This window comes from Scardinius erythrophthalmus, assembly GCF_964197995.2.
Source record: "Scardinius erythrophthalmus genome assembly, chromosome: 15".
NCBI classification, from domain to species: Eukaryota; Metazoa; Chordata; class Actinopteri; order Cypriniformes; family Leuciscidae; genus Scardinius; species Scardinius erythrophthalmus.
The window spans coordinates 21,184,808-21,207,158 of NC_138235.1; the positions used below are offsets into that span (position 1 = coordinate 21,184,808).

The 22,351-nt window shown below is 36.9% G+C and overlaps 3 protein-coding genes across 10 annotated transcripts in view; all 3 read right to left on the bottom strand.

Annotated features, from left to right (window-relative positions):
- dnmt3bb.3 (DNA (cytosine-5-)-methyltransferase beta, duplicate b.3) overlaps window positions 1–3,466 on the bottom strand; it is a 32,056-nt gene extending 28,590 nt beyond the window's left edge. The window contains exons 1-4 of one of the 3 annotated variants that reach the window (XM_081386745.1): window positions 3,376–3,466; window positions 2,450–2,543; window positions 421–1,939; window positions 21–168 (exon numbers count right to left, since the gene is read on the bottom strand). In XM_081386745.1, the coding sequence (XP_081242871.1) occupies window positions 21–168; window positions 421–1,872 (1,600 nt within the window). In that variant the 5' untranslated portion in view covers window positions 1,873–1,939; window positions 2,450–2,543; window positions 3,376–3,466. Of the gene's footprint in view, window positions 1–20; window positions 169–420; window positions 1,940–2,449; window positions 2,544–3,059; window positions 3,127–3,375 lie in introns of those variants that run through there. The other 2 variants (XM_081386746.1, XM_081386747.1) reach the window with 2 other exon arrangements.
- Window positions 3,467–6,824: 3,358 nt separating this feature from the next.
- LOC308702926 (uncharacterized protein) lies at window positions 6,825–17,632 on the bottom strand. Of its 4 annotated transcripts, XM_081386108.1 has the most exons (26): window positions 17,307–17,573; window positions 17,003–17,195; window positions 15,194–15,316; window positions 14,900–15,045; window positions 14,601–14,772; window positions 13,008–14,512; window positions 12,631–12,778; window positions 12,364–12,492; window positions 12,146–12,255; window positions 12,009–12,068; window positions 11,673–11,816; window positions 11,461–11,568; window positions 11,019–11,160; window positions 10,604–10,903; window positions 10,462–10,506; window positions 10,300–10,379; window positions 9,974–10,086; window positions 9,207–9,390; window positions 9,025–9,109; window positions 8,775–8,920; window positions 8,555–8,645; window positions 8,263–8,411; window positions 7,991–8,076; window positions 7,749–7,818; window positions 7,526–7,647; window positions 6,825–7,431 (listed from the first exon to the last, which is right to left on the bottom strand). In XM_081386108.1, exons 3-26 carry the CDS (start codon window positions 15,303–15,305, stop codon window positions 7,275–7,277), a joined length of 4,404 nt encoding a protein of 1,467 aa, XP_081242234.1. In that variant the 5' UTR covers window positions 15,306–15,316; window positions 17,003–17,195; window positions 17,307–17,573; the 3' UTR covers window positions 6,825–7,274. The 4 variants fall into 4 exon arrangements, with proteins under 4 accessions (XP_081242234.1, XP_081242237.1, XP_081242236.1 ...); XM_081386111.1 differs by lacking the exon at window positions 17,003–17,195 and having other exon boundaries at window positions 17,559–17,632; XM_081386110.1 differs by lacking the exon at window positions 17,003–17,195 and having other exon boundaries at window positions 17,495–17,573.
- Window positions 17,633–19,672: 2,040 nt separating this feature from the next.
- Window positions 19,673–22,351, bottom strand: part of dnmt3bb.1 (DNA (cytosine-5-)-methyltransferase 3 beta, duplicate b.1) — a 70,686-nt gene continuing 68,007 nt past the window's right edge. For 2 of the 3 annotated variants that reach the window (XM_081385896.1, XM_081385895.1), the window contains one exon: window positions 19,674–21,535. In XM_081385896.1, the coding sequence (XP_081242022.1) occupies window positions 21,394–21,535 (142 nt within the window). In that variant the 3' untranslated portion in view covers window positions 19,674–21,393. Of the gene's footprint in view, window positions 21,536–22,351 lie in introns of all 3 variants that reach the window. The other variant, XM_081385894.1, reaches the window with a different exon arrangement.

Sequence of the window (22,351 nt, forward strand, 5' to 3'; positions counted from 1 at the left end):
AACGACCTGTGCCTCATTACCGGATGTGATGCTCCTTTGAGTCTCTGGGCTGAGATGTGATGGAGCGCTTTTATATGAGCTGCTGTCTGTGACATCATCCTCAGCCATGTCTTTTTCCTCACAGTCCACCATTTTACTCCCATTGAGACTGTAAGTTTGATTAAACATCTGAGGAAGAAAATGACACATACAAATACAAACCAAAATTTTAGATGTTTGCTTGTATAAAAAGTAACCCACTGTCATGATGCTAGGGTGTTCTAGATGGTAGACTAATGCGTTGCAATCGAGGTAAGGTGGTCTGGGTGTTCAAGATATTTATCATCATAGGTCTCTTAATCCAAACTAAACTCATTTTCATGAACTCTCTTGTTGGAGAAATATTGTGTCACACTGATAACTGGTTAATATATCACTCACCTGTTCAAAAATGACCTGTTTTTTCAATGTTTTGGGCAGGGCCAATAAGCTAATGATAACTTTCCCAAAACTAGATGTCCTTCCCATAATCCTCAGCTCGGTCTTCCAGTACTGCTCCATTGACTGGTCAGCTGGGTGTGCGTCACCCTCATCAATGAACTGATACTCCAAAAACTCATCAGTGAGCAAGCTGACATTCTCAGGGCTTGAGCAAACCCCAAAACAGACACCTAAATCTTGGACGACTTTGCCGGTCACCTCAAGCTTTTTTCCTGGACTCAACACTAATGAGAAGTTTCTCAGGGTGGAGTCTGGGAAGGGTAAGCGTTCAACAATATTAACAGTAACAGTCGTGTAGAAGGAGATGATGGAACTGTGGAATGTCTCCAAGTAGTCAGACAACTCAGCAGAGCATTGCTGGAGAAAATCAGCAGCCTCTTTGCCAACTTGAACCTCTCCTCTAGGTAAATGTCCCACTGTGTCCTGTACAAGCGAGGTCTTTCCTCTCCTGAGAAAAAACTCTGCTGTTCTTGGTCTGAGGAAACTCGCTGTGTAACATCTCACTAATTGAGAAGCATCTTGGAGCAGCTGTGTCACGCCGACACCTCGGTCAAAACTCTCCTGAAAATCACAAAGCGGTTGCAAAGCATGGCTAAGAAAGAGGACATTGAGTCTTATTTTGGGATCACTGAGAAGATGACTGATTGCTTTTTCATTTGTTTCCTGAGATCCAAAGTATTTCTCAAGGTCTGACCAAGCCAAAGTCATTTTCTGGATTATTCTACAGAATAGAGAGCTTTGAGACGTCAGGAGACTATTGAAGTTGGACCCCTCAATATCTTCAAGCAAGTTTTGTAGAGCAGCTGGGAAAGATGGAAAGTGTTTGTAGATTTCTGTGATGAGATTCAGAATCAGGCCAGAAAACTCCATTTTCATGAAACCATTATGACACGCTTGTCCTGACATATCTGTAAGTCCACATAAAGACACAATCCCAGGTTTCTGCAGCTTTAGACCAGCGAGAACATGTTCATGATCTGGGAAATTTGAATAAAATATTGCCATGTTCATTAGAGGTATTTTGAACTTCTTCAGCATCTCCACGATGCAGGTACAGATAGCATCAGCAGTCTCTTCCTTTAGATGAAGAACATCAAGCAGTCTGATCTTGTTTTCCCCAGTAACTTTGTCAAAAAAGCCCAACAGGACCACACTGGTCTCTTTCCCATCCTCAAGCTCCACAGCATGGTATAAATAAAGGCAGTATGGAGTCTGACTGCAGAAGACTGTAATATCTTCCCGGTATTTCTTGCCTAATACTAGACTGTACTTGCTATTGGTACAGTTTGATCCAGCATCAGTTGAGGTAGATGGGCAATACTTTCTGATGAAACACAATGTGGCCGGGCTGCAGGAGAAAGATTCATCTGATTTCTTTTTAGCATTCTTCATGCTCTTGGACACTTTGACTGTTTGTATACAGGACTGTTGATTCTTGAAGAACGTTCTCCCTTCTTAGCTATGAATAAAAGGATGACAAATAGCATCATGTTTACAAGACCATATTTCATTTTTCAATATGCTCAGTCAATAAAAATTGTACTCAAAAGTAAACACCTACACATTTCAGGTTCTGATCATGTTGTTTTCAGAACAATGTACAATGTTTTCAGGATTTGTCCATTCACCAACAATTTGTGCTCCAGTTTTTATAAAAGGGGTACAAATATGTGGTAATAATAATAATAATGTTGATCATTGCACATCATAATTATAAAAAAAAAAATTCATTATAAAACACTCAAATGGTGTGCAAAACTTTAAATTAATTACATAAACATATTCAGAGGGGAATTATGTCAATAAATAGGCAAAACACTGAACCTAGGAAAACACACCATGTAGACTTTGAGATTACGAAGGAGAACTAGGCCTATTTGGACTATCACAAACAACTTCACACACAAAAAGTTTGAAGTCAGTGACAACAAATCAAATTAAAAATGTTTTAACCAGAAAACAAAAATACCTGAGAAGGTGTGCTTCACTTGACTGAAAGTGGCTTGCAGTGTGTCATTGAGTCAGTCCAATCTTTAGATTCATCTACATTTTTCCCCAATAACCTGCAGAGAAATTGTATGTAAAATTTTTGAAAAGTCTGAAAAAAAATATATGGTTTTGGTTTGAAAAACTATGAAAACAAATTGTGTACAGTTTAACGAGTCACTAAGCAAAAACTTCTTAATTGCACTTACTAAAATCATAGTACGCTCAATTAGACGTGTAATATGACACTGAAATCACAAAAACATAATCTAATATCAGTCAGTAAAGCGGCGGTAAATCGAAAAGACAGTTATTTTTTTATTATTACTGCGCGCGGTGTTCTGTGGATGACACAGATCAGAAGTGCAGTGAATGAATGTAGATAGAAAAAAAACCAAACGATTGTGTGCTTCTCACTACACCGAGTCTAATATATTCAGATATAAAGATGCTTCTACATCTGATAATGTTAACACCTTTGCACTGGGGTTTTAAATTAATAAATACTGCATTACACTAGTGTCAGTTAATGTGTAATTTGCGGTAATTATGAAAATGTAACCCACACATTACTTAAAGGAAAAGCTACAAACCGAAAAGATGTTTTCTTTTTGCCCGGAGGCCCCTTTAGATAAAGACGTCGTTACACCTAGTATGTCCAGAATTCAGTGGCAACACTTGGAATATAAGGCTTTGAGAATGAATATGGCTCATTTATCCACACATGGCTTCATTCATTTACCGCGAAAACTTGAAAGAGAGGAAACGGATGCTGCTGCCAATGAAGCGCAAGTGGCCTCCCAAAATAGCGGCCATTCCTTTACATTGCACGTTTATGTGAACACTTCACACATATTACTTATTAATCTTCTTCTAAACATTGTAAAACGGTATTAAACAACTACTTACACAGTGGAATACTTTTCCACGACTGGCCATCTAAAACATGCTTCTGTCCTCACGTTTCAAAATAAAAGTCGTTTTCTCATTTCATTTGGGAACAGCTAAGAACTCGTTTGAGACTCTTAAACACTCTCAGAATGAAAACGGTGAATATCTAAATAATAAGCATTTTCGTAAATGCATCTTTTATAGAAGATTAAACCTGTGGTCATCGCAATGTAGAATTATCAGGGTCGAAGACAGTGGCGGCTGGTGCTAAATTTTTTTGGGGGGGCACAACAAACTGAATTTTTAATTCAGGACTGAATGTAGGCTTATTGTTAAATAACAATTTAACAGTGATAATAATGTAGCTATCATAAGCCTAAAGTTTAGCTAAAACTTCAGCCGGTAGGGTTGGGAAATAGCCAATTGCCAAATAAATCTGAATTTTTGGGCTAAATGGCATAAATGGTATAATCTGAGTATTTAATTATTATTTTTCTATTTGAATAAAAAAAAACCTGTATTTAATTTTTTTTTTAATATTTAATATCCTGATCGATATTGTCCTACAAACAATGTTTATATTGAAGGTTATAAAAACAAACATAGTGCAACCTTGCTGTCTATCTGCAGTCTATCCAAAAAAGGGGTCAAATGAATCACATTACATTCTAACATTGCAACATTACAATCTAAAAACAAAATAAATGTTTTTTAAAGAAGTAGTTAAATTTTCTAAACCAAAAAAAAAAAAAAAAAAAGCTAATATCATAAAAATACACAGGTAGGTTTGAAATTATCTAGCACATTTATGTTCACCAACAACAACAAATATTCAACAACAAATGTTTTAGATAAATATATTTATAATTTAGTGCTAATGTATATTTTAGTCAGAATAATTGCGCTCCTATTCTATTCGCTCCGTGCACAAAATGGCGACCGTTGAATTTCGAACTTGAGTGTGTGGGCCAGTACTTCCGGTGAAAACTTCCGGTGATCTGACAGCCAGAGCGGGAGGCAGGGAGGCAGCGAGAGCGAGAGACAACAGCGACCTAGGTCCATTACCACAGCGATGTTTTTCACATTGAGTGTTTTTAGGATTCAAGAGAGGTGACTTGCCTTTCAGAGGGTGACAGCCTCAGCACTTCATCGCTGTGTGCCGTTATGTACCATGTCGTCACGTTATAACAGAGAAGTCAGCTTTCATGCATTCCCCGTTGACGCTGCGGAACGGGCATGAGTGGATACAGAAGATCCGGAGGGATGACTTCAACCCGACCAAATGTTTAAATGCATATCATTTTCAGTGTATTTCACCTGTGCGTTTCTATGCTTTCTATTACTGCATTTATTTTGTGCAAGTGAGATGAGTAAAGACCATCTGTTTAATAAATCATTATCTGTCTGGTGTTTATATGCAGCACATACAGTATTTTACTACAGCAGTTTTACTATACTCATACAGCACTATGAGTAAAATATACACAAACTTACCCATATTAAATTGTTTGTCGTACCATACAGTTAAAAATGTAAAATATGTGATAATAATATTGATCGTGCAATTGATGCAAGTAAAAACAGTACTTTTGAAGTGTCAAAAAGTCATTCGGTAAAACCGATATAGTAAATATTTAAATGGAATAATATTGCTTTTAATAACTAAAGGAACTACAATAATACAAATACAAGGCTCTTTTTTTACATTTCCCCTTTTCTCCTTTCCCTGTGCAATGTTTTACTTGAATATGTTGGAGTGTTTAGAGTATAGTCCAATAAATGATTACATTATGAGATCAGTGATAATTTGTTTTAATTTCTTCTGTGGTACACACTATATACTATCTCAATGTCAAATCCGTTTTTAACTTTCAAATCAGTGGTTAAACCGAATGACTTTTTTGGTGACATTTTTTCCATCTTGTAAAAAATGACAAAAAACAGTGTTAATTGATTGTACAAACCACAAAATCTTAAACTAAAAAAACTAAGTAAACTAAAAAATGGTTTCAAATATAGTTATATCTCCATTCTATTTTTTTTTTACACTTTTAAAAACCTTATTCGTCAATGACCCAATAGAGTTATAACTACGATTAGAGTTGTTTGCATAAAATGCACCGTGAACATTCACATATTTGCCCTGTGATAGGCTCTCTACAATTTATCTCCATATACTATTTTCTCAATTCTGCGCATATATTTTTACTTGCATCAATTGCTCGATTTATATTATTATCACATATTTTACATTTTTAACTGTAGGTACCACAAAACGTTTTATGGGTAAGTTTGTGTATATTTTACACGTAGTAAAATACTGTATGTGCTGCATATAAACACCAGACAGATAATGATTTATTAAACAGATGGTCTTTACTCATCTCACTTGCACAAAATAAATGCAGTAATAGAAAGCATAGAAACGCACAGGTGAAATACACTGAAAATGATATGCATTTAAACATTTGGTCGGGTTGAAGTCATCCCTCCGGATCTTCTGTATCCACTCATGCCCGTTCCGCAGCGTCAACGGGGAATGCATGAAAGCTGACTTCTCTGTTATAACGTGACGACATGGTACATAACGGCACACAGCGATGAAGTGCTGAGGCTGTCACCCTCTGAAAGGCAAGTCACCTCTCTTGAATCCTAAAAACACTCAATGTGAAAAACATCGCTGTGGTAATGGACCTAGGTCGCTGTTGTCTCTCGCTCTCGCTGCCTCCCTGCCTCCCGCTCTGGCTGTCAGATCACCGGAAGTTTTCACCGGAAGTACTGGCCCACACACTCAAGTTCGAAACGTCAACGGTCGCCATTTTGTGCACGGAGCGTTCGGCGCGCATGCACGCGGGGGCGCTCGTTCACGGAAGTATAGCTTGCAGAAAGCTCGCCCACTCATGACAGCAAACTGGACTTTCTAACATTTACAGATGGAGAATATGTCCGTGAAATGTAAGTTATGCACTGAGGAAATTATTGGATGTCACTTCAGCTTATGGCTAAATACTAATAGAGGTACACTTGTTTCCACCAATCGCTGCACAAGTTAAGGTTACGTATGATGACGAAATCACGTTAGTGCGAGCCCTCCCGGAACCCATAGAGAATGCATTGCAGTGCCTGCAGTTCGAAAAAAAAAAAATGAATGAATGTAAGTCTATGGGAAGACTCTGGGCGATTCTCAGGCAGAGTGAAATCGCCCAAAAAGAGGCGGTACTCCACAGAACGTGACTCGGCGCTGATTGGACTATATCCAGAGGCAGAACAACAATGAGTGACTGCTAACCATATTAGACATTCTCTGCTGCTAGCGTAACTCTGTGGTTGAATGAGATAGTGATAGAAAGTCCCTTTCACACTTTGGTGGTGCGTCGCCCGATCGCCCTAATGAAGAAACCGCCGCTGGTCGAAGATAAACCAGGTCTCTGGATATAAACGCCACTCACAAAAATGTTTCAATTCTTAAAATGTGGGGGCAAAGATGTGGCTGCCCTGAGGTGAATTAGGCTACTGTTTTTGTATCTTTTGATTTATTTGATAATATTCTTTACTTTAGACACAGATGAACACTGAACACATTTACCAGGTTTATTCATTTTGCTCAATCCCACATCAAATTTGTCAATCTATTTGAAGCTTAACTTGATTACAATTTGAGAGAGAAAAAAAGAAAAAGAAAACATTTTTAAAAAGTGACCTGTGATTTTCAATAAAATGGAATCATCTTTCTTTAGTTTTCCCAGCATCCATTATTCCATACAATTCTTCATTCTTATGATTCTTAGTCATAACATTTTGGTTAAAAAAAGGTTAAAAAACTCTCAAAAGCAACAAACTCTCATGTCCCTGAGTAGTTGAGTCTCTGAGTCACACTGACAGAAAAAGATTAAGATCATCATTATAAAATCTTCTGTTCATTTCAAGGGGACCTCGTCACAAGCAAAGTAATCCTTTAGTGGTGCTAAAAGATGTCTTATGACAGGGACACTCCAGGACTTCCCCAGCACTCTCTGCCTCTGCATACGCCCCATGTTTTTCACGTCTGTGTAATGCTTCGGAAATCCAAATATCCTGTCAAAGTGCAAGTGTGACAGAGAGCATACATTAAATACATATTTATGCTTACATTTTTATTTACAGCTAAAGGAATATAAGTTTAACTTACTTCTCCAATTCTGTGATCCATATATTGTCATCTTTTCCATTCATGGTGATGGGGAAATGTGCATCATTGGTGCCCTGCTTCAGTGAGTTTGGCCGTGTAGTGATAGTGCGAACTTTGTCATACTGCAAATTAAGTACATTATAGATGTCACAACTCATCACTACTGTGACATAATTTCAATAACCGTGTACTGCATATCTTTGGCTAGAAACTTATGACAAACCTTTGCAGTGCGGCCGGCCTCCAGACATTCCTGAAGACTGAGTTTATCTTTCTGAGATGCTATGATTGGTCTGGTCAAAACAGAAGAAAACACTTAATGAATATCATAATTAAATACTGTACACAGTTGAGTGTATTTCACAGAAGGGATAGTTCACCCAAAAATGAAAATTCTGATATGATGGTGAGTAAATGATGACAACATTTGTGGGTGTGGTAGTCATATGAATATAACAGACTCACCTGTTCATGCCAGGTATGTTCCCCCAGAAGTATCTTGCTCTGTGAGCTGGACTCACGTTCACAGCATTAACAAGCACAGGGTTACACTAAAAACAAACCACACACACTTATTACACCATGTGACTAGAATTATTTTTTTTTTAAATGGAGAGATTCAGCTGTTTTTACTCTACTGAGAAAAATCTTACAGCCTGAACATGAGCCATTTAAATTTACAAGAAAACCCTAAGTCTTTATCAAACCTCTATCAAACACAACAGAATCACACTCACTTCTAGAAAGCGGCAAATGTCCGCTTTAACCTTGGTTTCCATGAACGTCACATTCTCAAACAGCCAGAAGAACGGCCGTGGGTCATCCTCCTTCGGCTTCATAACATTCAGAAGCCGATAATATTCAAAAAAGAGCCGCCCAGTGCCCTCTGCAGAGAAAAGAGAATCTCAGATGCAATGAAATAATGTTATATTTTGAGACCAGCAGCTGCATGTTCAACAAAATCTTAAATTGTGATGTGTGAACCATGTGTTAGTTAGTCAGTATCCAGACTTTTGACTTTTGTCATACCAAACAAGCCTTTCCGGGCAGGATTGACTATGGACAAGTCATTGCATGGACTTCCACCGATGAGAAGATCAAACGGGCCCCATTTCTCAATCTGAACAATGAAAGAGAATAAACTTGATGAGCAGATTCTTCTTTTGATTTGTAATTAAATATCAGTGCATTTGTACATTTATAGACAGAAAACAAACAAGATGATGAAAAAAATATTTTGCAACCATACATGCTCTTTCGTAATGTTTTTAACATCATCCACTTGAGTGATTTTTCCATCATGGTTGACCATGGAGACGGTAATGGACTCTTCATCAATTTCTGAGGCCACATATTTTTCCACTTTGAAGCCAAGATCCCTCAGAACGAGGTATCCTGAAACACGAAAATGCATTTAAATGAACCACATGACCAGTACAAGAACATACTGTGATAGACGTGTATTAAACTACAAGTGGTCCAGGAAGATGAGAAGTTACCTGTGGCTATGCCATCAAATAAGGAAAGGACTCTGAGTGGACGTCGCAGGGTAGCAGGGATTGATGGGTAAACACGATGGGGCTCCTGAGGAGGACAAATGTCAGAAGTCAAACCAATACAAATCAGGAAGATCATCCAATATTTTTTACAATATGATGAACTATATGAAACAAGCACTAACAAACTCCATTGCACTGTTGTTGGCAAAGAATTCCTGCACACGGATGCTCCAGTCATGCCTGGGCTTCAAGGCTCCAGAGCTGCTCTCAGGTGCACACAGGTAACAGGTCCACGGGTCCACATTTTTCAGCCGGTCGAAGGTCCCCTCACCCACTAGGATATCCAGACAGTCCACACAGTAGGAGCTAGAGAAAGAAAAGAGACCAAATTCAGCTATACAAAGTGGGGTTCAAAGGCGTAAGGACACTAGAGAAGATACTTCATTTTTCTATTTAAATAGTTTGTTTAACTACCAAAACCGCAAATGAGAGAAAATTTAAAATACATAAAAAGGTAAGAATAAAATGTTGTCTGCTTCTTGTCTGTCTGCCATCTGATTTATTATCTACCTTTACAAAAACAAACATAAAAATCTGCAATGCTTATACAATCATTAGATGGGAACATATAACTTAAACATATTTATTTAATAAATATCCACTGCTCTTTTCTGAGAAAAGTCAAAGCATTTATAATGTTCAGCAACTAATGTGCGAATGTTCCAAAATGGGTCCTAATTTTTAACCATTTCTTTTATTTGAATTTGTCTCAACACTGTACACATTGATGTACAAAGTTATTTTTATTGACAATAGACTTTAGTTCGGGTAGATGCCGTATAGAATTTCACATGGATGAAAATTAGCCTTGTTTTCAGATCTGTCAAAAAATGAAGAATGACAGTGACATGATTCTATATTTTGAATAACCAATATCATAAAGACTCACCGACAACAGCTGTCATGGCCGCACAGAATGACCTCCATGCCAGAACAGCACACGGTACAATACGACTGATAGCCATCTTCATCATAACGGTACAGCGTCTCTGTGAAATTGTACTACATGTGACAAACAAACAGACAGACCATTAAAATCATTCAGCTAAAACTAGTGATATTCTTTGCATAGCTACTGAACCTACTGAAAATGTTTGTCTAAGGATATTGTATGACTGTACACTTGATTTCATGCAATTTTTGGTAATAAGTGTAGCTGGTATAGCTGTAACCCATGTGTGGCGAATTCTAGCTGTATAACTATAAATATAGTACCTTGCAGTTTGAACACAGCCTTCCTTCGAAGAGTGGGTGGATGATTTCAACAGGCACACTTCCACATGATAAACAGAACTCTAAGAAGAAAGAGTAGTAAAATTATAATGAACTTTACTCATTATCAGTACTTATTGCAATATCTATGAAATGATTTCTCACCTTCAATGTTTCTCTTGTTATTCAGAAATTCATGCACCATTTGATCTGAAAACATGTCAATAAACACCAGGTTACATGGGATTTTTTTTTATTTTACCATCACAACTTTAATAGCAATAATAACCATCAATTGCGTACATACGTCTTTTTTGGCTGTTCTGTCTGGACTCTATCTGTATGCTTGGTTTAACATTTTGATGTTTATTCCGTTGTGCATGTTTTTGTTTTCTACGGGTCTTCACAGTCTGCGAGGATCTCTGATTCCATTTCGGATCCGTGCGTTTTCTGTAATCATCTGTTGTTCCAAGGTCTATCGAGCCATCGTTCAGGTCCAGAGATTCAGGGAGTTTATTCAGAGATACAGTTAATTTAAATAACTTTCCTGTATGGTCTTTGTGGTTTCCCATGTGCCCATTCACTGATCGAGGCATATCAATCTTGTCTAAGGGAGAAAGAAAGATAAAAATACATAAAATGAATACAGAATATGATGCTACAGTCCATGCAATGAAATACAGCAGGTCAAAGAGTGTCTTCAGTGCTTAACTGCTGCATACCACTGTATTCTGATTGAGGCTGAAGTCCATCAGGGCCCAATGGTTCAAAGCCTCCAAAGGCCCAGTTCAACATAACTCTAAGCAGCTCATCTGTAGAGTCCGTCTTAGGGGAAAAAAACATTCTACTGCGCCTGGACGCCACCTAGAGACACATGACAAATCACACAATGAGAGGCAAAGAGGTTTCTGTACTAACATTTGAAAGTTTTTGAAACCCTTAAAGGGTAAGTGCAATTTCTGTGCCACTAGCATCACCGAGAGGAATTTTAAACAAATGCGTTACAGAGTGCAAACAAAATTATAACCAGTGAAATTTTGGACAGAATTAGACTTAGCTTCCCAAAACCGGTTTTCCAGACAGTAATCTAAAACTAAATAGCAAACTGCATTCTACATGGATGGACCATAGAGCACTAATAACAAAATAAGCAAAATTCATTACCTGCAGAGAACTGAAAATGGCATCTTTATACGCCTTTACTGTAGCGAAGGAATTAGAACAGAAGCACTTAGCAAATGAAAAGAAGGGCAGGAGATCGTCAGCTTGTATCTGCAATAAAACAAACAATTATATATAACATGATAATTCTCATTGAATAAATAAAAGAATAACACAATACTCGCACATGAGACTCTGCATAATCATTTTTGTACCTCTGACAGCATCCTGTTCCCAAAGAAAATCACTTTACGTATGGAGCCACAAGGCCTCTTGCTGTCCCAGATCTGAACTAGTCCAGGCCAAAGACCAAAGCCCTCAATTGGCCCCCAAACCATCTCACCGACTGTGTAACCATCCTAAAGAGAGAAACACAGCAGTCGTTGAATGGAGAGTCTGAGGCCTAACTTAAATGTATTTATGTTAAAATACATTCTCCTGTTCCATTTTAAAGAAATCCTTAAAGGCACAGAAACTTAATACTTCAGCTTTAACTTAGATGCACAGAAGCAATAGAAAAGGTATTTTTAATACCTAATAATAGAACTTACCTGGTATGGACTGTCTGGTTTCTCACTGTTTCGTGTTGAAGATGTATTTCCTTTTCTTTTCTGGCAGAAAAAGGAAAGCATTCAATCAAGATATCCATTACTGAACTTTAAACAAAAACCAATAATGAGATATTTACCGCATAATTCCATATGACATCACCAGCATCACAGTTGTAATCGTCGTCATCATCTGTGATTTCATCATCATCATCATCATCTAAGATTACAGAGACATATGGCAGATCCCCTGGAAAAAAAAGGGCAACGCAAGTTTCACTTAGACCTGTCTCAATGTAGCAGAACTGTACAAAGGATAAAATACCACTATCTGGAATATCTGAATAGAGTCTAAAACCTTCTGTGTTATTTTGGCTTTCTGTGTCTGAATCAGAAGAGATTGGTACAATATCTTCCACTTCCATCGGTGCAATGTCCTCCACTTCAATTGCCACAATATCATCCATTTCCGTTAAGTCAATGACATCTGAAAATCAAATGCATTTGTTATAGTGTGATGCAAAGCAAGTAGAGATCAGCTCCTTAAATGTATTTTGATAAATTTGTTGTTAATTTCAGAGATGTCTTTTATTTTGCATTGTAGCGTATATGCATGTCTCATTACCGGATGTGATGCTCCCTTGAGTCTCTGGGCTGAGATGTGATGGAGCGCTTTTATATGAGCTGCTGTCTGTGACATCGTCCTCAGCCATGTCTTTCTCCTCACAGTCCTCCATTCTCCCCTCCTTGAGACTGTCAGTTTGTATAATCATCTGAGATACAGACAACCACACATAAAAATACAAACCAAAGTTTTAGACGTCTGCTTGAGTACAATCCACTGTCATAATGCTTGAATGTTCTAGATGGCTCTATGGAGGTAAAGTGGTCTGGATGTTCTAGACACTTAATATCATCATAGGTCTCCAAACTAAACTCATTTTCATAAACTTAGTACATTAAAAGTGGTTGGAAAAATATTTTGTCACACTGATATCTCACCTGTTCAAAAATGACCTCTTTTTTCAATGTTTTGGGCAGGGCTAACAAGCTAATGATTAATTTCCCAAAACTAGATGTCCTTCCCATAATCCTCAGCTCGGTCTTCCAGTACTGCTCCATTGACTGGTCAGCTGGGTGTGCGTCACCCTCATCAATGAACTGATACTCCAAAAACTCATCAGTGAGCAAGCTGACATTCTCAGGGCTTGAGCAAACCCCAAAACAGACACCTAAATCTTGGACGACTTTGCCGGCCACCTCAAGCTTTTTTCCTGGACTCAACACTAATGAGAAGTTTCTCAGGGTGGAGTCTGGGAAGGGTAAGCGTTCAACAATATTAACAGTAACAGTCGTGTAGAAGGAGATGATGGAACTGTGGAATGTCTCCAAGTAGTCAGACAACTCAGCAGAGCATTGCAGGAGAAAATCAGCAGCCTCTTTGCCAACTTGAACCTCTCCTCTAGGTAAATGTCCCACTGTGTCCTGTACAAGCGAGGTCTTTCCTCTCCTGAGAAAAAACTCTGCTGCTTTTGGTCTGAGGAAACTCGCTGTGTAACATCTCACTAATTGAGAAGCATCTTGGAGCAGCTGTGTCACGCCGACACCTCGGTCAAAACTCTCCTGAAAATCACAAAGCGGTTGCAAAGCATGGCTAAGAAAGAGGACATTGAGTCTTATTTTGGGATCACTGAGAAGATGACTGATTGCTTTTTCATTTGTTTCCTGAGATCCAAAGTATTTCTCAAGGTCTGACCAAGCCAAAGTCATTTTCTGGATTATTCTACAGAATAGAGAGCTTTGAGACGTCAGGAGATTATTGAAGTTGGACCCCTCAACATCTTCAAGCAAGTTTTGTAGAGCAGCTGGGAAAGATGGAAAGTGTTTGTAGATTTCTGTGATGAGATTCAGAATCAGGCCAGAAAACTCCATTTTCATGAAACCATTATGACACGCTTGTCCTGTCATATCTGTAAGTCCACATAAAGACACAATCCCAGGTTTCTGCAGCTTTAGACCAGCGAGAACATGTTCATGATCTGGGAAATTTGAATAAAATATTGCCATGTTCATTAGAGGTATTTTGAACTTCCTCAGCATCTCCACGATGCAGGTACAGATAGCATCAGCAGTCTCTTCCTTTAGATGAAGAACATCAAGCAGTCTGATCTTGTTTTCCCCAGTAACTTTGTCAAAAAAGCCCAACAGGACCACACTGGTCTCTTTCCCATCCTCAAGCTCCACAGCATGGTATAAATAAAGGCAGTATGGAGTCTGACTGCAGAAGACTGTAATATCTTCCTGGCATTTCTTGCCTAATACTAGACTGTACTTGCTATTGGGACAGTTTGATCCAGCATCAGTTGAGGTAGATGGGCAATACTTTCTGATGAAACACATCCAGGAGGAAGACTCATCTGACACCTTCTTAGCATTTAGCATTTTCTGGTTTAGATGCTTTGTTTCAGCAGGACTGTAGAGTGCTGAAGAATGTTCTACCTTCTTAGCTATCAACAACAACAAAAAAAGACAATATATCAATAATATATAATATCAGAATATTACTAATAAAACCTCAAAAAAATAAACACTTACACATTCCAAACTCTCGGTTTGATTTCAATGACACCTCTTCCTCTTCAAAAAAACCCTCCTGAGGATTATACTTCTGCTTAGCAAAATTGTGATCATGCATATTTTTGAACCATGTAAGCAAATCTAATGTTTTCAGGGTGTCTCCATTCACCAACAATTTCAGTTCCAGTTCCTATAAAAGGAGAAAAAAAAGCATCTGTTGAAAAAAATGCATGTAACTGCATATCAGTATAACTAAAAAAGAAAAATGTAAACCTGAATCTAATTTAACTGCATTTTTTTCCAGTTTTCAAACTCACTTTCTTGATTTGTGCTTTGTTGAAAGCTTCCTGTAGCAGATTGAAATTATTCAAGATGTCTGTGTTCTCTTTAGCTGTGAACTTCACTTTATTTATGTCGATAGATCCAGGATGAATGATGTCCATCAACTGACAAAAAGCAGCACCTGAAAAAACACACCATTAAAGTGTTTTAGTGAAAAATATATAAACTTCAAAACTAACTTCATACAAAAAGTTATCAAGTAGCAGTTAGTGTCAACATAGCTGTTATATTCAATTAAAATGTTTTAATTAACCAGAAAACAAAAATACCTGAGCAGGTGTGCTCCACTTGACTGAAAGTAGCTTGCAGTGTGTCATTGAGCCAGTCCAACAGCTCACTGAGATTGTGTTTCTCAACTCCAGTCTTTACATTAACCACCATTTTCCCATAACCTGTGGAGATATTGTAATGAATTAGTCTGAAAACTTGATGATAAATAATTGTTTACAGATAGGTAACCTAACAATGATACACACATAAAGACAGTATGTAATAACTCCTTTACAACAGATTCTGAGATTTTGTGAAAAAAGTAAAGTTTATAATGCATGCGCAAACCACACTAAGTGGTAATGTGGTTTTGTTCACTCAACCAAACAAAAAATCGGTTTGAAAGGACAAACAACCGAACAAAATAAGTTTTCTTCTTGCCAGGAAGTCCTCACAGATGAAGACGATTAGTTTATTAGTCTAAAGTTAAATGTCGTTTTGAAAATAAAATATAAAATAAAAACATCCGCATATGCGCACGCGGACCCCTCAATTTGCCGCGAAAACTTAAAGGGAGGAAACAGCTGCTGGAGCCAATGAAGCGCGAGCGGCCTCCCGCTCCCAGCAGCCATTCCTCCACACTGGCACTGCACGATGGGACACCGGCTGCAGGGAAACAAAGAGACACAAACTAATGTCTTAAAAACATGTTTCTGTCTGTTGCTGAAACTTCATGCTAAAATGACTGCTGTATCTAAACACTTAGCAATTTATTCAACATTATTAGGTTCACACAACGCTTTAAGGTGACTGGAAATTGCTTTAAAAACTCGTTATTTTAAGTAATATATTTTCTTTGACGAGATGGTATAGTTTTCCCTCATGTTACTTGTAAACATTTATTGTATTGATTATAAGGCGCACACTATAGAAATAACATGGAGACAAAAAATGGCGCCATAAAGCGTATAAATGTATATATTTTAAACTCAGATGTGCTTGCAGTGTTTTAATCTATATACATAAAATGTGTACGAAATTATGTAAATGTTCTTCTTACTGAAGTGAAGCAACCACATATTAATAACTACAAACACTCTTAACTGTTCTGATAATATATATATATATATATATATATATATATATATATATATATATATATATATATTTAATCCAATGCAATGCAAACATGCATAACAATCTTTAGCGATAGCCTGATTTGCAGCTCGCGCGCACAGCTATTTCCGCATCTTACGTCGCGCGGCCAGCTATTTACATTCACTGTGTACAAGTTACACAGATAAAGAGAAATCCATAACATTTACCACTACTTACCACCACCACAAGGTCGGTTCAGTGTTTTGGTAATCGGTCCTACCTGTAGCGATCCCGCGACTTCAGCGGATCATCGGATTGGTCAATTTCACGTAGGGAAGTCGATCGCGTTGGTATCAAAAACGTTCTATTGCACGCGTTCGTTCTGCTGTTTTGCAACGTGGAAACACCATACATCAGTTTTGGGGATTTTGATTCATCCCATGTGATTCGATTCTTCTGAATCGGTTGACCAAAAAGATTCGTTCACGGATATTTTATAGTTACCTTAATTTCCCAGTAGGTGGCGACCAGTGCGTGTCTTTTTGTGTGTTTTCAAGTGAGTCAAACGATTCGTTAAAAACACCGAGTCATTCGCGACCGAAACGAGTATGATTTTCCTTTATAGTTACATATGTCTACGAACCTAATAAGAGATCTTGAAACGTATCCTACGCGTTTTCCCAACACTTCAGTTCTTCCGCTCCCTTTATGCTGTTGTAAACGATTCCAAAGAACTTTTATTGGCTTCTATACTCTTTTACGATACTTACTAATTCACATTACGAACTGAACGAACGGCATCTCCGCTGGTCTGCAGATCTTTGTTCACTTCACTCACTGCAGTGCTGCGCCGACTCTCGTCTCGTTCAGACTCAAAACAACGACTCGCTTGTGATGGGGGCGTGTTCGTTCAGTTGGTTCAACCAATCAAATGCTTTTTACAACCCGGCCCGCATTCGAATGCTGTTGTTTGGTGGTCACATACAAAAAGACGGTTCAAACGGCAAAGGGAACGAAAAACAGACTGAATTCGGAATAGCATAGCATTATATAGGCGTAACATTTCTGCAATACCTTTTTATGGCAATAGGCTAGTAGCGAGAGTCTATCCGAATTCAGCATTGGAAATGCTGACCGGATGTATTACGATGTTATATAATACGCCAGTTAAACATCTCTGTACTTGTAATGTAAATTAATAGTTAAAACACAGAAGACGAACCAGGTAGATTAAGAAAAATACGTTCGGAATTACATATTACCATACAATTGTAATACCAGTTGACTAACTGTATTTGCACAACAACCAACGTTAGGCTACAATACCGTATCCTGGCGCCCATGAATGAACCGGAAGTAATTTCTTTTAGCGGGTTCGTTTGCACGACTGTTGAAAAAGAGCTTCGTTTTAACTAAATATGACTTTTAAAAGGTTGACCGAGACAAAAAAGAAAAAAATAGGCCTATCGGAGAGGCAAGCTTGCTATGTAATAAGCTAATTTGACAACAGTGATTCACGTGCATACCACAAGATTTTTAATTGAATACCTTATTTAATTGAGTGTACTGGATAAACGATGTAGTATCCAGTAACAATATTACAGAGATACCCAAAACTCCGATTTGTTTTGTTTTCTAACCATTTCATCTTGTGAATAAAGCACAGATGTGCAAATACTAATTCACTGCATTTATTGCGCGATGAGCATCTCATGCAGTGTAGGCTATGGATTGACTGCAGATTGTAGTAAACTGTACCTCCACAGTCTCTTTATGTATATTGCTTTATTGTAAATAAATATTTTGTCAGTCACTGGTAGAAGTGTCAGTACATAGGCGAATGTCTTTGTGGTGCAGCTTTTCATAGGTACATGTTTGAGTGTGCCAGACTTGTTTTTGAAATATTCTCCCTTTCATCACGAAGATCCTTACTCTTTGAGTTTATACCAATAAAATGGCTGAAAAAAGAGAAGCCTACTATAAGATTTAAGTTTAATGATGTGTCCTTATGTGAGAGAGAGGCGTAAGTTGGTGTTGCAGCTCAAGGAGGATAAGAAAAATCAATCATTTGGTTGTTGGTCACTACTTACTGTTGTTTCAGTTGGAACCATGTTTTGCTTCATATTCCTAATTCCTATAATAAAATTATTTGACTAAATATTCCCCCAACTTAATAGTCAGTGTGGTATTGCTGGAGATTTTGTGAGTATTTCACTGGACAAAATTCAGTATTTTGTGTTTTCCCTGGACATTTTAAATGCATATATCTGGTAAAAGTGGGTTTAGTCAGTGTTTAGGACTCAACTTTTTACACGTTTGAAATTAAAACATTTATTTCAAATTGGTTGATGGGTCATTCCTGGGATTCAGCAATATTTTAAGTTGGATTTTGTAAACTACATATGATTAATTTTCTAAACACCCCATATCATTAGGCACATATCAAATCTCCAACAAATCATATTTTCCCACCTCAGGCAATAAGACTTTTATTATTTATTATACAGCTCATGTGTCCCTCATAACAATTTAATAATAACTACAAATGTAACATTTATGATAATTTACACATTTTCATGGGAATGAAGTTTAAAATCGAGTAATTGTTTGACTGTGGTCTCTTCTTTTTGTAAAAAAAGGTTTTCAATTTAATGTTGAAATTAAATTGTAACTAATTTAATGTAAATGTAATGTAACTAAAACCAAAAATTTTAGCACTTTACATGTCAGGTGGTAATCAGCAAGAAATGCTTTCATTTTTAATTGTCTCTCCCATATTGTATATTCTTGTGGATTAAAATAAAAATTAGAAAAATAAATTTCCATCTTTATTTTATGTGATGGGTTTGAGATGTTATTGACAGTACCCTCCCTGACTAAAATATGCCTCATAAATATGAATAAAAAGTAGGATACTACTTACCATCTTCTGCACCACTGTTAAAGAGACCTGAATGATGTCATTTCTGGTACATATGGGTGATGTCTAAATTATTATGGCAGGCGAATGGTTGGGGTTGAGTTCAGACTGAGGGACATGACTTCATAGTCTGTTTTTTATAAAATATATATATATATTTTAGTTTTTTTTTTTCACTAGAAAGTAAATAAATACAATATTGTCAAAAAATCATAGATACTGTGCACATTTTGTTAAATATTTTCTAAGTACAAATTCAGTGAAATGCCTCAGGGACATGACAGAATGCTTGAAATTTAAAGTAAATTAAAGACATTATTTATGCTAAAAATGATTTAAATGCAATAATTATTTTTATTCATTAAAATGGACATACCAAATTATTGCGAAAAGCTTTTAACATTTCATTTTGGTGAACCACCACTTTAAAAATATTACCGAATCCCAGGAACGACCCAGATATGATTGCCAGTCATAACCACATCATTAAAATCAAGCAGTATAGACAAAACACAATCTTTGGAGTCTGTCTTTATTGGTTTTGTTTAGGATACTAACAATTTTTGGTTACTTTTTATGTTTTATACCATAAGTCCCAAAAGAAAAATAAATTGTATACAAAAACTATCAGAAAAAAGTATAAAAAATAAAAGTACATATAAATTGACTGTATAAAAGCACTGTTAATGTTCAAAAGTATAGATTAACATGTTCATTATGTTACCAAATAAACAAGTAAAAAGACAGCGTTATACATCAAATTTAAAGATCTACTAAGCAAAATATTAGATCTATGATATCAATATTGTGTTTACACTACAACAACAACAACAAAAAAAACTTAAAGAAAACACAATGACAGTGAGCTATTTGTGCTGTTTTACATACATTTTTGCCTGTCAAGATGTTTACAGAACAAATGAGTGTAATTTACATGCAATATCTAAACAATGAGTTCCATGACTTATGAAGTATTAAAGGTTACTTTCCACTTCAAGCTCTGTCTTTGGACAGTAGTTTTCATTAAGCATATAATTAGACATATAAAACAGTTTGTGTTACAGCATTAGGTCTAATAAACAAAAGCAGAAATCTTCTTCTCAACCCTCGTATGGCAGGATGTGTCTGTTCTCTTCAAAAGGCACCACACATTAAGTGTTTTAGAAAGATGAGGCATCGGTTTTAAGAATCAGAATGCTACAATGATACAATGCCTGATACAACGTGTTTGTTATTGTATGTAGCAACAGTCAGTATAAAAACAACAGTGTTAAGTCATGAAAGCATCTATGCGAGATTAACCCATACAGAGCTGACATTTTACATCTACACCAGTCCCTCATCTTAGAGGTCAATCTAAAAAACAAGGTATAATATGGAAGCTCTAAAAATGCGTTGAAATGAGTTTAAGTTTGTAAACATTATTTTAAGGTTAAAATACAGTACACTGATTTCTATCTTGAGCAATAACTTGACACTAATTACTTGTCAAGAAAACAACTGTATAAGTTCAGCAGGCTAATGCCCTCAGGTTCTGCTAATAAAAACACCCTCCGGTTATACTGTTATTGTGCAATGTTACAGAGGGAATGTAGGCCGTATGAAACACGAATGGGGAATCAAATCTTTTAATGCATCTCTTTAAATGCATTTGTAAGGGCTCACAGCTTGGTGTTTAAGTTTGCATTGATAAGCTTGCATCAAGTATTTTTCTCACACCAACAATACCATGGAAATGTGTCACATGCAAGTGTACTGAATCTATGCCATGATAAGAAAACTGCACATTTGTGCATTTCTTAGCAAAATAAGATTTGTAAGATACTCTAAAATGTTTTGTTCAATTTAAAAAAAAAAGTTTGCGATTGTAAGGCATTTTTGTGTTGTTTTTTTCCCATGAGAAGAAATGCTAACTGCATGTCAAGACAAACCCTGGCAGTTTCAAATCTCAAATCAATCTCAAAAACGTCTAGTACAAAAGCTAACTGTGTTTTTACTAAGCGACGCTCTAAGTGTCACAGCACAGTGTCTACCTGGAGTTTGGTCTGATGGTCAAGGGCAAGGCTACCTTCATCCTGAAGTCAGCCCAACTTCTCAGCTTATCTTTCCAAATCTGAGATTGTCTTGTAAAATCGGAGACTAGCTGCTCTCCAAGAGCTCCTTATTGAGGACATTTGGTTTTGTACTTTGTTATTGTGTTTGTTGTGTGACTTTGGACTAACTGAACATGGACTACGTGTGTTATTCACATGCAAAGTAGTCCTTTAATGGGGCGAACAGGTGACGGATTACAGGGACACTCCAAGACCGTCCCAGCAACTTCTGTCTGGCGCCACGGCCCATGTTAGAAACATCCGTGTAGTGGACAGGAAAGCCAAAAATCCTGACAAGAGAAAGATACATGTTTGGGTTAAAAACATGATGCTATTTTTTTGTCTGGATCTATTAATTTATAAAAAAAAATACATATGAACTGACATGAATTCACTATTAAATTCAATGTAAACTTATTTGCCTATTTTTGAAGGGGCATAAAGTAAAAACTAATAGGATGATACAATTGTCCTAATATAATGAACGGAAAAGACTCATTTAAATAAAGAAATTCTTGAAAAGAAAGATTATTGTCACATTTTGAGTTCACTTTTAGAGTTTGTTTTTGATCTGGGGCCTGTACCATGATGGAAGTTGAACAAACTCAGGGTTGCAGGATTAGTTTCGAGTTGACTAAACCAAACCAATCCAACCAGACTTTGTTGGTACCATGATGCTGATCATCAACTTTCTCTGTCAACTCAGGCTTTGATCCTGAGTTTAGGAGTTTAGGTGTGACATCAGTAGCGAACAGCCAATCACACGCTGAGAAAGAGTGAAACTGCGATTCATTTCTCGTGAGAGAAGCAGCACAATTCACTTATTAAATAAAAGTATTAAAATATTAAGAATTTAAACAAATTTATACAGCAAGAAGAAATTAGCTATCTATGAAAGAGGACAACTAAAAGAAAAATACTCGCTACTGTATATCAGTGCAAGTAAAAGTTGTGAAGTTAATTTGTACAATTGATAAAGGTATAGAGAGAATTGAACATTTAAGCTCACATGTAGTCATTTTATAGCTTTATCTATTGATTCTAAAGCGTATTTATAATACCTTTATATATTTATTCATTTAAACTCTGCGTAATAATAATTGATG

Coding starts and splice junctions, on each gene's coding strand:
- LOC308702926 (XM_081386111.1), bottom strand. CDS start 15,305: ATGGTGGTTAATGTAAAGACTGGAGTTGAGAAACACAATCTCAGTGAG. Junction 14,513..14,600: donor AAACCGAGAGTTTGGAATGT/GTAAGTGTTTAT, acceptor TGTTGTTGATAG/CTAAGAAGGTAGAACATTCT. Junction 10,380..10,461: donor TAACAAGAGAAACATTGAAG/GTGAGAAATCAT, acceptor CTTTCTTCTTAG/AGTTCTGTTTATCATGTGGA.